Genomic DNA, 12414 nt, shown 5'->3' on the forward strand with positions numbered 1-12414 from the left:
GCTTTAGACTTGGGCTAGGCCTTTCACTCATCTCCAAAGATTCTGCAAACTAGATGTCATTGTCACTTCATTACACACAAGGAGCCACTAAGATTACACACAGTTTGGCCACTAAGATTACACATTCAGTGAGAGGCATGTCCCAGGTCTGGCTGGCTGTGGGTCATTTATCCACGAAAAGCCTGATGGGAAGCTCCCAGATAACTCCAGGTGGATTTGGGTCCATATTCCCTCCATCTGTGGCTCTCTCGTTTGAGGTCCCCATTGGCCCTGCACTAGGGCAGCAGAGGCAAGAAGGAAGAAGCCGACAAGGGTAGTCTGTTGGCCAGACTTGCTGAGGAGGCGAGGCCATGTCGTCTAGTGATGGACCTGAACAGAATGGGACAGTGATTTGGTAAGCCACTGGCCAGGCTCTGCGGCACATGGCCGAATACAAAGGGTGAGCATGTTGCCAGGTGACTGGAATACACATGGCTTACTGGAGACTTCTGTACCTGAGATGTTAGAGTGCTGAATAGGCCATCCACCTGGACACTGATTTCCTATAATTCTGTGAACTTGGTGTGGAGCCTAAATGTGAGTCAGGTGCCCCGTCCCTTGTGAGAAAGAACAATGATCCAGGCAAGGAGCCAGCAGCGATAGGAGAATGGAGAACTGAGCTGTAAACTAGCCTCTCTCCTGCTGCCAGGTTTCACAACAGAATAAAAGCCTGGGTACACCAGAGGGGGGTGAGAAAAGAAAGTCAGGCCTACCTGTCACACACAGGTGTGAGACAGCTGGCTGCCTCTGCTTAGGAAGACCACAGGGAAGCCCCAGGTCACAGCATCTCAGGGCAAGATAGAGTCTGCATGGGGAAGCCAGCTCTCCTCTGAGGCCTGCATATCCTAGAGCCTTCAGACGCCCACCTTATTGTCTACTGATCAGCAGAGCAGCTGCAGACTCAGGCTTCAGCGTACAAGGGAGCAAGTCCCGGGCTGCATCTTGGAAAGTCACTTCCTCCTCTCCATGGTTTATTCCTGTGTGAAAATAGGGCCACACACAATTCCTGGCCCTCAACATATGCCAGAATTTTCCAGGACCCAGAGAAGATGCGCTCTTGTCACTGTGCTCTAGACTTGTGCCCACCACCATCAGCTTGGAGAACAGGTGTCATAATCCTTATTTCAAACATGATGACACCACTGAGGAGTTAGGGAAAGAGAAATGCCTTTCGGAGCCTCGGAGTCCAGAACCTGAAGACCACAGGTCCCTGCTGTTCTCCCCAGCCTCCCCTTTCGTGTCTGCCCCTTCTCAGGAGGAGTGTGGTGATAGTGAAGGTCTGAGGAGAGTGACAGAGGTGACACAGGGTGGCACAGGCCTCACAGGCTGAGGTAGAACCTGGCCGTGCCACCTCTTCGTGATATGAACCTTTGTGTATTGCTGTTCTCTCCTTTGTATGATGGGAACAGCCTTTTTCCTGCACAAGTCAGAGTGAAGGCTAGAACAGATGTCTGCTGTCTGTCACCTGGTACAGAGCCTGCCATCTGGGTTGGACTTCTGCACTGCCTGGGATGGTTTGCATTCATGGCACACAGAAGGAGACTCTCCCCCACCATCACAGGAAATGTGCTGGAGGCATAGACACATGACCTGGTCTGTTCTTGAGGCCAGGGCTTCAGCTTGCCCCAGCCTTAGCTTCTCTTCCGCATCCGAATGCTTGAGGTCACTTTCCAGAGGGCAGAATCCAAACCTGACCACCCCTCCAGGGCCTGGCCCCCAGGACAGTGAACCAGCCTCAAGATGCCACGTGTGTCTGTGTGTATCAGCATCCCTGGGCTGGGGAGTCAAGCCACTGAGTCTTGTCCCCCACTTCTGCAGATCACCTCACTACCCTGCCACATGTGCAGAAGTACCTGAAGTCTGTGCGTTACATTGAGGAGCTCCAGAAGTTTGTGGAAGATGATAACTACAAGTAAGTCACTGTTTCCCCCTCGCCAGGCCTACCTGCCACTGCTGTCTTTAGCACCCTGGTGCCTGCAGATGACCTGATCCTTCCTGGGACTGGTAAGGAGTGACCTGCAGGGCTTCCATGTCCCACCAGAACATTGTTGTCTGTACAGCCCTCAATACCCGCCTTTGCTTTAGCCCCTCAGGCTCCACAACTGGGGGAGATGGTATGTTCATCTTCCCATGTGGCCTGGGAAACACATGTGGACTCCACAGCCATTCATGGGACACAGTTGGCACTTTGACTCTCACAGGGACCCTTGGCACTGGGTAGAAGATCAGCTGGCCATATTCTCAGGCCAGTATCTCCAAGATCCTGTCTCACAGATGGATGAAACAGTCAGTCTCTGGGTCTCAACTTTGCAGGACTCTCCGTCTGTCTCTAGTCGAGGGCCCCAGGCACAATCTCTATGCCTGTGTGAACAGATGTCTTTCTCAGAAAGGCCCCAAAGGCCGTTCAGCTCGTCTTCCATTTGCCCTGCTCGGGTTGCAGTTCTCTCTTCATTGGTGGCACCTGGGTGTGCGTGCATGCCTTGCTCAGTATCTGGAGGGAGAAGAGGTGTTTATTTTGAAGTCAGCTCTGCTGCCCATCTTGGCTGGACACCCTCTTGGCTCAGTGCTTTCTCATATAACATGGCATCAAGGCCAGTCTCAGCCATCTAGATACCCTGTTAGGGTATCTAGTACCATTTAGTCCCTTTAGCTTTGTGTCTGAAAGCCTGATCTTGCATCGTCTTGGTCTGTGAAAATGATCCAGAACCATCACAGCTCTTGGGGAACAGTTGTTCAGGCATCCCTACCTGGCAGCCCAGCAGCAGTGGTTCAAAGCTCTGGTTATGAATCCAGGTCACCAGGGTGGGGCCTGGAGAGTGGCCTTCTCTCAGCACTCCACTTGAGGCCCTAGTCATCTTTGGGAACGTAGACATTCTGCCTTACTGTTGCTACATCATCATTCATGGAAAAGAGGAATGGGCAAGATGTGATGTAGCACACAGTAACAGGAGGCAGGGAAGAAGGCCAGAGGGCACCACTAAAATGGCATCGATCACAAACAGTTCATCTTATTTACAAAGCATTTGCTGTTCCTGAAGAGTGGCCTGGAGTGCAGAATTATTCCCACCTCAGTTCTAGTTTAATGTTTTCCATTCATGTACCAGTCTTGCCATTAAAGAGACAGTAGTTTTTCATTAACACTAATGCGCTTTAAGGAGAAAAATGGCCTATAAATACTTGTGAACATGAGACAATCCTTGGACAAGCTGCAGATTATGAGTAATTACTCCCTTCCATTCTGAAGAACTAGAGTACTGTCCCCCACCCCCACCCCAGCCCTCTGTGCTAAACAACAGTCAGCCTGGGGCTCATAAAGGCTCTTGGTTGGGCCAAACTGGGCAAGCCCAGGGGAGGGCTGCCTTCCTGCCCAGGCCCCCAACCATGGACAGCCCTCTTTCTAAGGAGGTCCTGTTTCTGAACAGCAGGAGGCGGGCAGGGCCTGGGATTCTGCTGGAGTGCTGAGTGCTGTGGCCAGCTCACACCTAGAGGTGGCTCCTTGCTGCCAAGGATGCAAGGACTGAAGACACTGATGACCTCGCACTTGTGATACCCTGTCGTTGTCTGCCTTGAGATGGAGACTCTACCAAGAGGTCCAACCAGTGTTTTCTCTTTCTCAGCTGTTAGTCTGTTATCAGTTCTCACCACTTAGAAAGCATGGCCACAAGCATGTAGTAAGCAGATGGATAGATGGATGGATGCAAGGGCAGATTTTACTCAGGTTGGATCATACTATCCTTGCTCTTTGTAATTAAAAGTCTTAGATTTCTTTAACTTCAACCAGATAAAAAGGAAACTGAAATGAAAGATAAGGAATGATCACTCTTTAAGTTAATGTTTATTTACTACAAGAAGTGTTATTTCCTGGGTCTTCGAGATGGCTCAATGGTTAAGGGTCTTACTCCTCCAGCAGGGCACCTGAGTTCAGTTCCCAGCACCCACATCAGGCAGCTGTAACTCCAGCTCCAGAGGATCCAATACCCTCTCTTGGCCTCCACGGAAACCTGCACACACATGCGCATTACCACATAAAGACTCACACATACACATAACTAAAAATTAGAATAAAAATGCATTTCTTAAACATCTTTTATAAGACTCATAAAATGAGCCAGGAAAAGCGTACAGAAGCCCGAGTCTGGGTGTTTCCTATGAGCAGGCTGTTGCCGCGACTGTCAGCTGCCTCAGGTTGTAAAGAGGACACTGCTGGCCCTGCCCCAACCTGAGCTTCACTGTCCTGCAGGATTTTGTTTGCTGTGTTATTCTTGGACCCCTCACCCCAAGTGCATACCATGAAAACCACGCACAGGAATCAGAATTCCTACTGTTCTGTGTTTTTAATAGAATTCAGTTCATACCTCCTGTTGCTCCTCGTCCCTTGATCCTTTATTTTAAATCAGTGCCTTACTTCATAGGGTTCATCAGGAGCCACAGTCTCTCTTCCTTGGAGGACTGGTCATTCAGAGCATGGCCTCCTGGGTGCCCCTCCGCTTCCCCCAGGTCTGTAGACCAGACACTGTGGCCTCCTGGGTGCCCCTCCACTTTGCCCAGGTCTGTAGACCAGACACTGTGGCCTCCTGATACTGGGTGCTGCGGCTGCCGACTGACCATCCTACACCTTCCTGGGTGCCCCGCCTCCCAGCCTTGACCACTGGAAAGAGAAGTGCAGCAAGAGGAATCCTCAGAGAGGAGAACTCTCCCTGACCTCCAGATACCTCAGTGTGCCTTCCCGGCTGCAGGCCAGCCCCTGCTGGTTATGCCTTCAACTGCTCCACACCATTATTGGCTTCCACCTGCCAGGGCTCCTATGTTGGATGCTCTCTGCCCTCCTCCTCATCCCCCAGCAGTCCCAGAGCAATCTGTTTACAGTGAGGTGTGCGGCCCTGTCTGGTTTCCATCTTTGATTTGCTCCCCTGTCCTGAGTCTCCCATCTCATCTACTTCCTTTGTCTCCTCACCTTGACGTTCAGGTTTTGTTGAACTCAGCTCATGCCCTTACAAGTTGCTCCTCTGCTTAGGGCCTACCTCCTGGGTTGACCTTGGGGTCACTCTCTCCTTTTCTCTTCCTTCTGTAAGACAAGGTCTGTGGTGTTGCTGGACCACTGTCTTGCTACCTTGGAGAGACTCTTGCCTGGATGCTCCTCAGAAAGACATCTGGCTCTCCTTCCACATATGCAGAGGGGCTGGTTCCTCTCGGGCTGCCTCGGAGGTCCGGGTTCACCTAATTCCCCCCTTTTTCCCAAGAAGGCAAGAGGTTCCCTTCATCTCCCAGGGCTATCCATGCCACAAAGGGATGCCCTCAAGTTGCCAGTCTTGTCCTATGGAACCTGCATTCCATCATAGTATCCCTGGCTGCCACTCACTGGCTTCATGACTGCGGGAGCTGCACAGCCTCTTCCTCCTCACTCTAAAGTGTGCTCCATCACAGAGTCATGGGTCAACAAGCAGGGCCAGTTGTTTATTTCACCCTGTCCTCCGTAACCATCACTTACTGGACCCAGAAACACTGGGGAGGCGTTGGAGGGAAGACTGGGACCCACGGCAGACCTCACAGTATTTCCGTGTTCTCTTTAACAAAGCCTTCACTCCCTCCCGTGTCCCATGATAGACCTGGCCCCTCTGACCTTGTGAAAATCTTTGGTTTCAGGCTGTCACTCCGAATTGAACCAGGAAGCAGCTCTCCAAGACTAGTCTCTTCCAAGGAAGATCTCACAGGTATCGTAGCTACCTAGAGTGGTACAAACCACACACAGCCCAGATCTGGCTGCCCAAATAGGCCCTGTCTGGAGCTCAAAACCACAGTTGAGTTTGTTGTGTGGCAGGCCTGACTGTCCCTGCCTGTACCCCTCCACCAACCTGCCAGAACCTGATGATGTGGGACCCCAGGAGATCAGATCCTCAACTTAGAAGCACACACGAAGTACAAAAACCTCACTTCCCTCGACCACCCAGACCCTCGTCCTCCTGCCTGCCCCCCGACTTGGGATTATGTGCCCCAAAGGGGTACCAAGATGCACCAGACATAGTAGATGTATCACCTCTGAGGGAAACACACTGTGTCACCAGTAGTGGGGTCCTAGGATCTGCTGTCAGAGCTAGGCTCTAGCTTTGTCTCTTTATCTTCTCCTCCGTACCCTTATCTACAGGATGGAGTAGAGTCGGATTGCCCTTGTAGGATTGTGGTGATGCCTGGGTGAGCACAGGTCTGTCTCATGTTCTGCTCACACTTCCCCTGTCAGTGTGCTTGGGGTTGGCACCTTTGTTGTCACTGTCGTAACAGTGGCCCTTCCGTTGCTGTCTAGCCACCTCTTAGAGATGGGGACTCTAGCAGCACATCATCCTGGTTGCAGCTCTCCATCACTCCCCTCTGTCTCCCCAACCTGGGTTCTCAGCCCCTGCACCTTAGCCAGACAGCCTTCTCCCTCTGGGCCGTGTTTTCCCTGTATCTCCATACTCCCAGCTGGGATGTGTATTGGGAGGACTAGACCACAGAACTCTCGGAAAACAGTGTGCCAGCTTCCTTCCAGCCTCATCCTGCCAAGCTGTCCTGCCTCTGGTATGCTCCCAGCTCTTGTCTGTGCCAGCCTCTGCTGTCTCTGGGTAGTAAGCTAGCCTTTTCTATGCACCACTGGGCTTTCCTGCTCATGGGCCTTGGAAGATGCTGCTGTGTGGCCCTTGGGACTGCAGGAGCTGTTGAGTTAGTGCTGTCTACAGTCTATTTTTCATGGCACCTCCCAGGACCTTGTATTAAGTGCCCCCTGCTATCTCCTCAAAAACCTACTGTCTTTCCCTGGCAGATGGCCCTTGGCAAGGGTGGTTCAGAGAGCTATCCTATGGTCCTGGGCAAGTTTCTCCTTTCCAATCTGTCCCTGTTCCGGAACTCTCCCCAGCAAACTGTTCTCCAAGATGCTCAGCACTGCCCACTCCACCTGTAAAATGGGTGCAGTATACCTGTCACTCACAGGGCTACTGCCGGACTGTGCAGAATCTGGCCCAGAGCTCTCTCATGGGGGCAAATTGGCCATGATACTGTGGTTGTCAGTGTGATTCCATCACTGAACTAGCCTCCGGGCTTTAACTAAATGGCACTGCCCAAGACCCTGGTCAGGCCTGGTTTCATGGTGGTGGGGGAGGGCAGCAAGCTCTGAACCCCCAAACTGACCCACCCTGTTCTGTGTAGTATGACATATGGCTACATATTCATGGGTTTACTTCCTGTCTGGCCTCTCACAGGGCTTTGTAGGCCCTACGTCATACCCTTGTGTGGCCAGCAGATGAACCCTTCAGTCATTTGTGTCTTCATTTGCCCTATACCTGTCTTCTCCAGCAGAGTGAATGCCCTCTGAGAGACAGGTCTGGTGTGGAGCCTGGCATATAGAACTCTGGGTGAATCAGCTGCCTCCCATTCAGCCCTAGCCCTACAGTTTCTTGTTGGGCCCTGTGGGCACCTGTACTTGAGGGCAGCTCCAGCGTGGGCTGGCTGCTGTGACTGTACAACCTTCCAGAGAAGTGCTGAGACCAGCAGTTCCTGCATTTGCAGGGGAAGCTCGGCTCACAGGAGTGTTTTCCACCAGCTTTCCAGATCCCTGGCTTCAGCCCCAAGCAGGATGTCAGGGTTTATGTTGATCACGAGATAGCTGCTGACTTTCTAGAAAGCTCGGGGCCATTCAGTGGCTCAGGTCCCCTGGAAGCCTGAGAGGAAAGATCAGGAGTGCTGCTGCAGCCTAGGTCACTGAATCCCAGGGGTCCCTAGAGGCAAGCGTCAGCTCCAAGGAAGCCTGGGCTCTGGCAGTTAGACTGAGCTGCGTGGCAGGAACTCCACAGGACTCTGGGACAGGAATGTGCCTCTTGCAGTCCCGAGAATGGGAGGAACGCAGCCCCCCTCCACTCCTCGGGAGGGGCCAGGCTCAGCTTAAAGCTGTGCCCAGCAGTTAGACAGCCTCACACTTGCCAAGGAAAAGCCTTTAGATGTGTGCCTTCATTTACACAAGGCTCTCAGGCTGCAGGTCTGTGTGTGACAAGCACTTGCTGTGAGCCAGTTACCTGGCAAAGGCCCCAGCCTCCTGGAGCTTGTGTCTTAGTTGGGGGGACAGGCAAGGACACGCATGTTTGGGGCCAAAAAGAAGCCAGTGTGAGCACACCAAGATGGTGTGTATGTGAGGGGCTATCTCTATGACTCTTTCCTAACCAGCTCCTGCCAGGGCCTGGGAGACCTCAGCCCTGCACAGATAGCAGCAGCCACGACCTCAGGAGCCTTGATTAACAGCAGCAGCGGCCTCTGAGCTACAACTGTTCCCTTGGCCTCCAGTGACCCCAGAACTCTGTCAAGGGCTGACCCCACTTTCCTCTGGGGGAATGGCCATGTGGGCAGTCTGTCCCCACAAGAAGACTGCATCAAGGCAGTGGGGCAAACTGCCTCCGTCTCTGATCTATGAGGAGACAGTCCAGGGATGCCACATTTCCAGTTCTCCCTCCATGTGATGCTGTTTATATAAGTGAACTAATATTTTCCTGGAGAGAGAAAAGAAATCACATGTAATGTTCATAGTGCTGCCCACCCCCACTCCCAGAGGGCAAGTGATGTGTGTGGATATCTTGGAGCTAGTGAAGACCGCTCCAGACCTTGCAAACTCCCCCACAGCTTCCCCTGGGGACGGGTTTCCTCTGAAGACTCCAGAGCCATGCTCAAGTCCAGGAAAATCCTGGCACTGGCCTCCATCTCTGCTCTCTCAACCTAAAAGCTGATCTCCCACATACCTTTCTGTCTCCATGGTCACTATCTGGTGACAAGAGTCCTGCCTCCAGGCCAGCAGACCTATGTAGAGCCTGGCTGCAGCGTCTGGGGGAGCGGGAAGGCTTCAGGCCGGCTTGCACCCCAGGGCTGTGGAGGGAGTTCCCCGAGGTCGGGCCAGAAATTCTGCTGCTGGCACAGTGCCTCTTGGGAATGTTGTCTCCTGGCCCTCTCGGGCAGGCTCTGATGCCATCTAAAGGAGAGAGTGTGAGGCTGCCACCTGAGCACCAGATTGGGAACTCGAGGACACACACCTAGTCCCATCTCCAGCACTACCTCACAACTTAGGGTAAAAGTAGCATTTAATGTCACACATACATTCTGTGTGTCAAAGCATCAGGGTAGACGGGTGGGGGGACTGGAATCACTTCAGGGGTCATCACTCACGTGTATGGTACCTGCTGCTGGCTGGAGCTGGGCAGCAGCCGTTTAGCACAGCTGGAGCCTCTTCATGTGGCCTGGGCTTTCCCAGAGTACAGCAGGCTCGGGGTCATCAGACTCAGCAGCTGCCTATCCCCAGAGCAGAAATGGAGAGGGCAGCCAGAAAACTGTCACGTAACATCTCCTGAGCCAGTCTCCGATGCCGGGCAGCCTCACCTCAGCCTTCCTCTGAGGGTCACAGAGACTGGTTCAGGTCCAAGGAGAGAGGCCAGAGAGCTTGCCATTCACTGAGCAGCCAAGGTCTGTGTGGAGCACTTCAGACAATTCCCGTGTGGGAACCCTCTGTCTCACCGTCTTCACCATGGCTCACCTGGACTGAGCACCTTCCGGAGCCTGCCCACATGCTCACTGAGTGGACCCAGCCCCTGCCTGGCGTGTCCCCCAGGCCTCCCAGCAGACAGGTGGGCCTTTGCTGCTCCCCTTCCACTCCCATTCTGCAGGCAGGGACACCAGGGTGCTCACCCCAGCTCACACATCACAGAAGGGGCAGAGCCAGCTGGTGGCTCAGGGGTCAGGACAGGTCTGTCACCTATGTCCAACACATGGGGCATGGAGGGCATGATGAGGGCTTTGTCCCATGTCCTGTGTACTTGTGCAGGGGATTAAGTACCTGCCTTGGATGGTAGACCTGCATTTTTCTGCCTTTCTTATGGATTTTTATTTTAAGAGACATGGGTATCGTTATTCCAGACTGGCCTGGAATGCTCGATCCTTAGTGCTGGGACTGCAGACCTGTGTCACCACACCCAGTTTCTTAGATACATTGAATCACACAGGGGTGATAGATGAACTGAGTTTGCAGGAATCAGAACCTCCAACTCTATCATGTGTTCAGTCCCCTTGCCTCATCCAACAGGGTCTCTTCAGGCCTGGCTGCCTGTGGCAAGGAGGCAGCAGTGTGGACTTCCCCTCACCCAACAGTTCTCCACTCCTTCAGCTTGCTGACCACAGCCCCATTTGTACCAGTGCTGCTGCTGTCTCAGGGCACAGCACCCTCCAAGGGGCAGTTATAAAGCTGCCGTTTCTCGAGGACACTTCCCTGGATGTTTGAAAGAGTCCACATGCCCTCAACCTTGGCAGATAAAAATACATTCCTGGACTCTGAAGCCCCTCAGGGTCATCTTCCCACCAGCAGCTTCCTGCTAAGGCCCACTCAAGCCCTCCATGCTGTTCTGGTCTTCTCGATGGTTATCTCATCTACAGGAGGCCAGGGTAGCCCCATCCGAACACCTGTGAGAGTGCAGCTAACCAGCCTGTGGCCACCTTCATGTCGTCAGGGCCCTAGTGTGGGAGACATCTTCCAAGGCCACTATGGTCTGTGGAGAGAGGTGGCAGGGCTCCTCTCTCCAGTGCCCTTCCTCTGCAAACCTTCCCATGCCCAGGGTGGGTGGGATCCTCAGAGAGAGCTCAAGGGCTAGAAGCAGGTGGCGAAGACTCAAGCCTGGTCTGCCGGCTCCACAGCCCTGCTGTGGCCCAAGCGCCTTGAATGCCAGCAGCTTCCAAGCATCCTTAGTTCCCACTCAGTGGCCTGAGTCTTCACCTTCTGGCGGCAAGGAGAGGACAGTGCCCCTTCAGCCCAGAGATGACAAACACTTTCTCAGAAGGAAGTGAACTGGACCTTCTGTGCAGACAGCATCTCAGTGAGACCCATGAGAGCTGTGTGTGTGAAAAGCAGAATGTGTGTGAACATAGAAATGAGTGGCTCCCAGGCCCCACCAGAGACCTGGCGATAGAAAAGTTTCCACACAAAGACTGCAGAGGGGCCCAGTGGTCCAAGATCTACAGGGCTCTGGCAGACCCAGAAGGGCTGAGTCCTGGGTCTCAAAGTAAGGCTCTCCACATGGACAGGTGGGAAGCAGGGGACTCTGAACCCTTCAGGTGGGTGACAGCCCACACTGCCACTGGAGGCTCGGAGTTGTATGGCCAGAGCTCCAGATGGCATGGTCGCAGTGCCTCGAAGGGGATGGCCTGAGCCTCTGTCCAGCTGGGGCTAGAGGCAGGACTGGAACTGAAGTCTTGTGACTTCAAGCTGCTACTTTCCTCTCCACCACAGCTGCCTCCCGTTACCTTCCAATGTGTGAGACTTGGAAAGCCCAACTGGAATGGGACAGTGCAGGCCCAAGCAGGGCCTGGCCAGAAATCCATGAGAAGAGGTTCCTTTGCCCACAGTGTGCTCTCCTTGCAGCCATGCCCATCTATCCAGTGCCCTCCAGATGTTAGCCCCACACTGGACTTCTTCATGTCCCCCTAGATCTGTGCCTCAAGTGCGCACTACTCCGTACAGAGTGTTAACTCTCAGTTCCCCCCACATTTCTGCCTGGCCCATCCCTGGGACATTTCTTATACATATCTCTCCCTCAACACCTGCAGCTTCTAGGCTTGGCCACACCTAGTTACTCTCTGGCCAGAGGCACTTTCCAAGACAAGTCTGAGCTCCTCAGCAGACCTCACCCTGTGAACCCGAGGCTCTGCTGTGCCTACCATCGTCTCCCTCTGAGCCTTGGTGCACACTGCTCCTTTTGCCTTCGTCGCTGCTCATGCTGGGCTCTTGAACCATCCAGGGTGTCAAACTTTCCAGAAGTCTTTTCTGATCCCTCCCTTATGTTCCCCAAAGTTCTGTGCTACTGTGAGGCTTAAATAAGGTTAAGTGGACGAAGTGTGTATCATTAGTTCTGGCAGGGAGCAGATGCTAAGGCAGTGTTAGAGATGATCACATCCTCCTTTTGATGCTGTCGTGCTATTGGTGGTGCTCTTGCTGCATTGATCATGACCACCCTCCTGTCGGCCTGTGTTCCGCTGGGTGCAACCTCCTGGTGCCCCCACCCCTTGACGTTGACTGTTGCATGCTCCCATGCAAGCAGAGCATCGTGATTTTTCTGGTCTATGATGTGGCTCCAGTGCTTGGCCCAGGGGCAGCTCCAAGGTCTGGGCTTCCTACACATTGGTGGCAGAAAGAGACACTGTCTGTTTAACTCTTGACAGGGAGGCAACCAAGGACAGGCTCCTCATCCCTTATTTACAGACATAGAGTCAAGGCTCAGAGGGGCGAGGTGACCTCCCCAAGGCCACTCAACTTGTAAGCACAGATACAGATGAGAGCCCAGACCTCCCTGCCTCCAGGACCAGAGTCCCTTTTTGTTACCATAC

At 53.3% G+C, this 12414-nt stretch overlaps 1 protein-coding gene across 8 annotated transcripts in view; it reads left to right on the forward strand.

The window, feature by feature from the left end:
- Nucleotides 1-12414, forward strand: part of Ralgps1 (Ral GEF with PH domain and SH3 binding motif 1) — a 297117-nt gene that overhangs the window by 258684 nt on the left and 26019 nt on the right. For all 8 annotated transcript variants that reach the window (XM_036186564.1, XM_036186562.1, XM_036186565.1 and 5 more), the window contains 2 exons: nt 1858-1951; nt 5683-5750. In XM_036186564.1, coding sequence (XP_036042457.1) covers nt 1858-1951; nt 5683-5750 — 162 coding nt within the window. The remainder of the gene's footprint in view (nt 1-1857; nt 1952-5682; nt 5751-12414) is intronic.

This window comes from Onychomys torridus, chromosome 4 (genome assembly GCF_903995425.1).
Source record: "Onychomys torridus chromosome 4, mOncTor1.1, whole genome shotgun sequence".
NCBI lineage: Eukaryota > Metazoa > Chordata > Mammalia > Rodentia > Cricetidae > Onychomys > Onychomys torridus.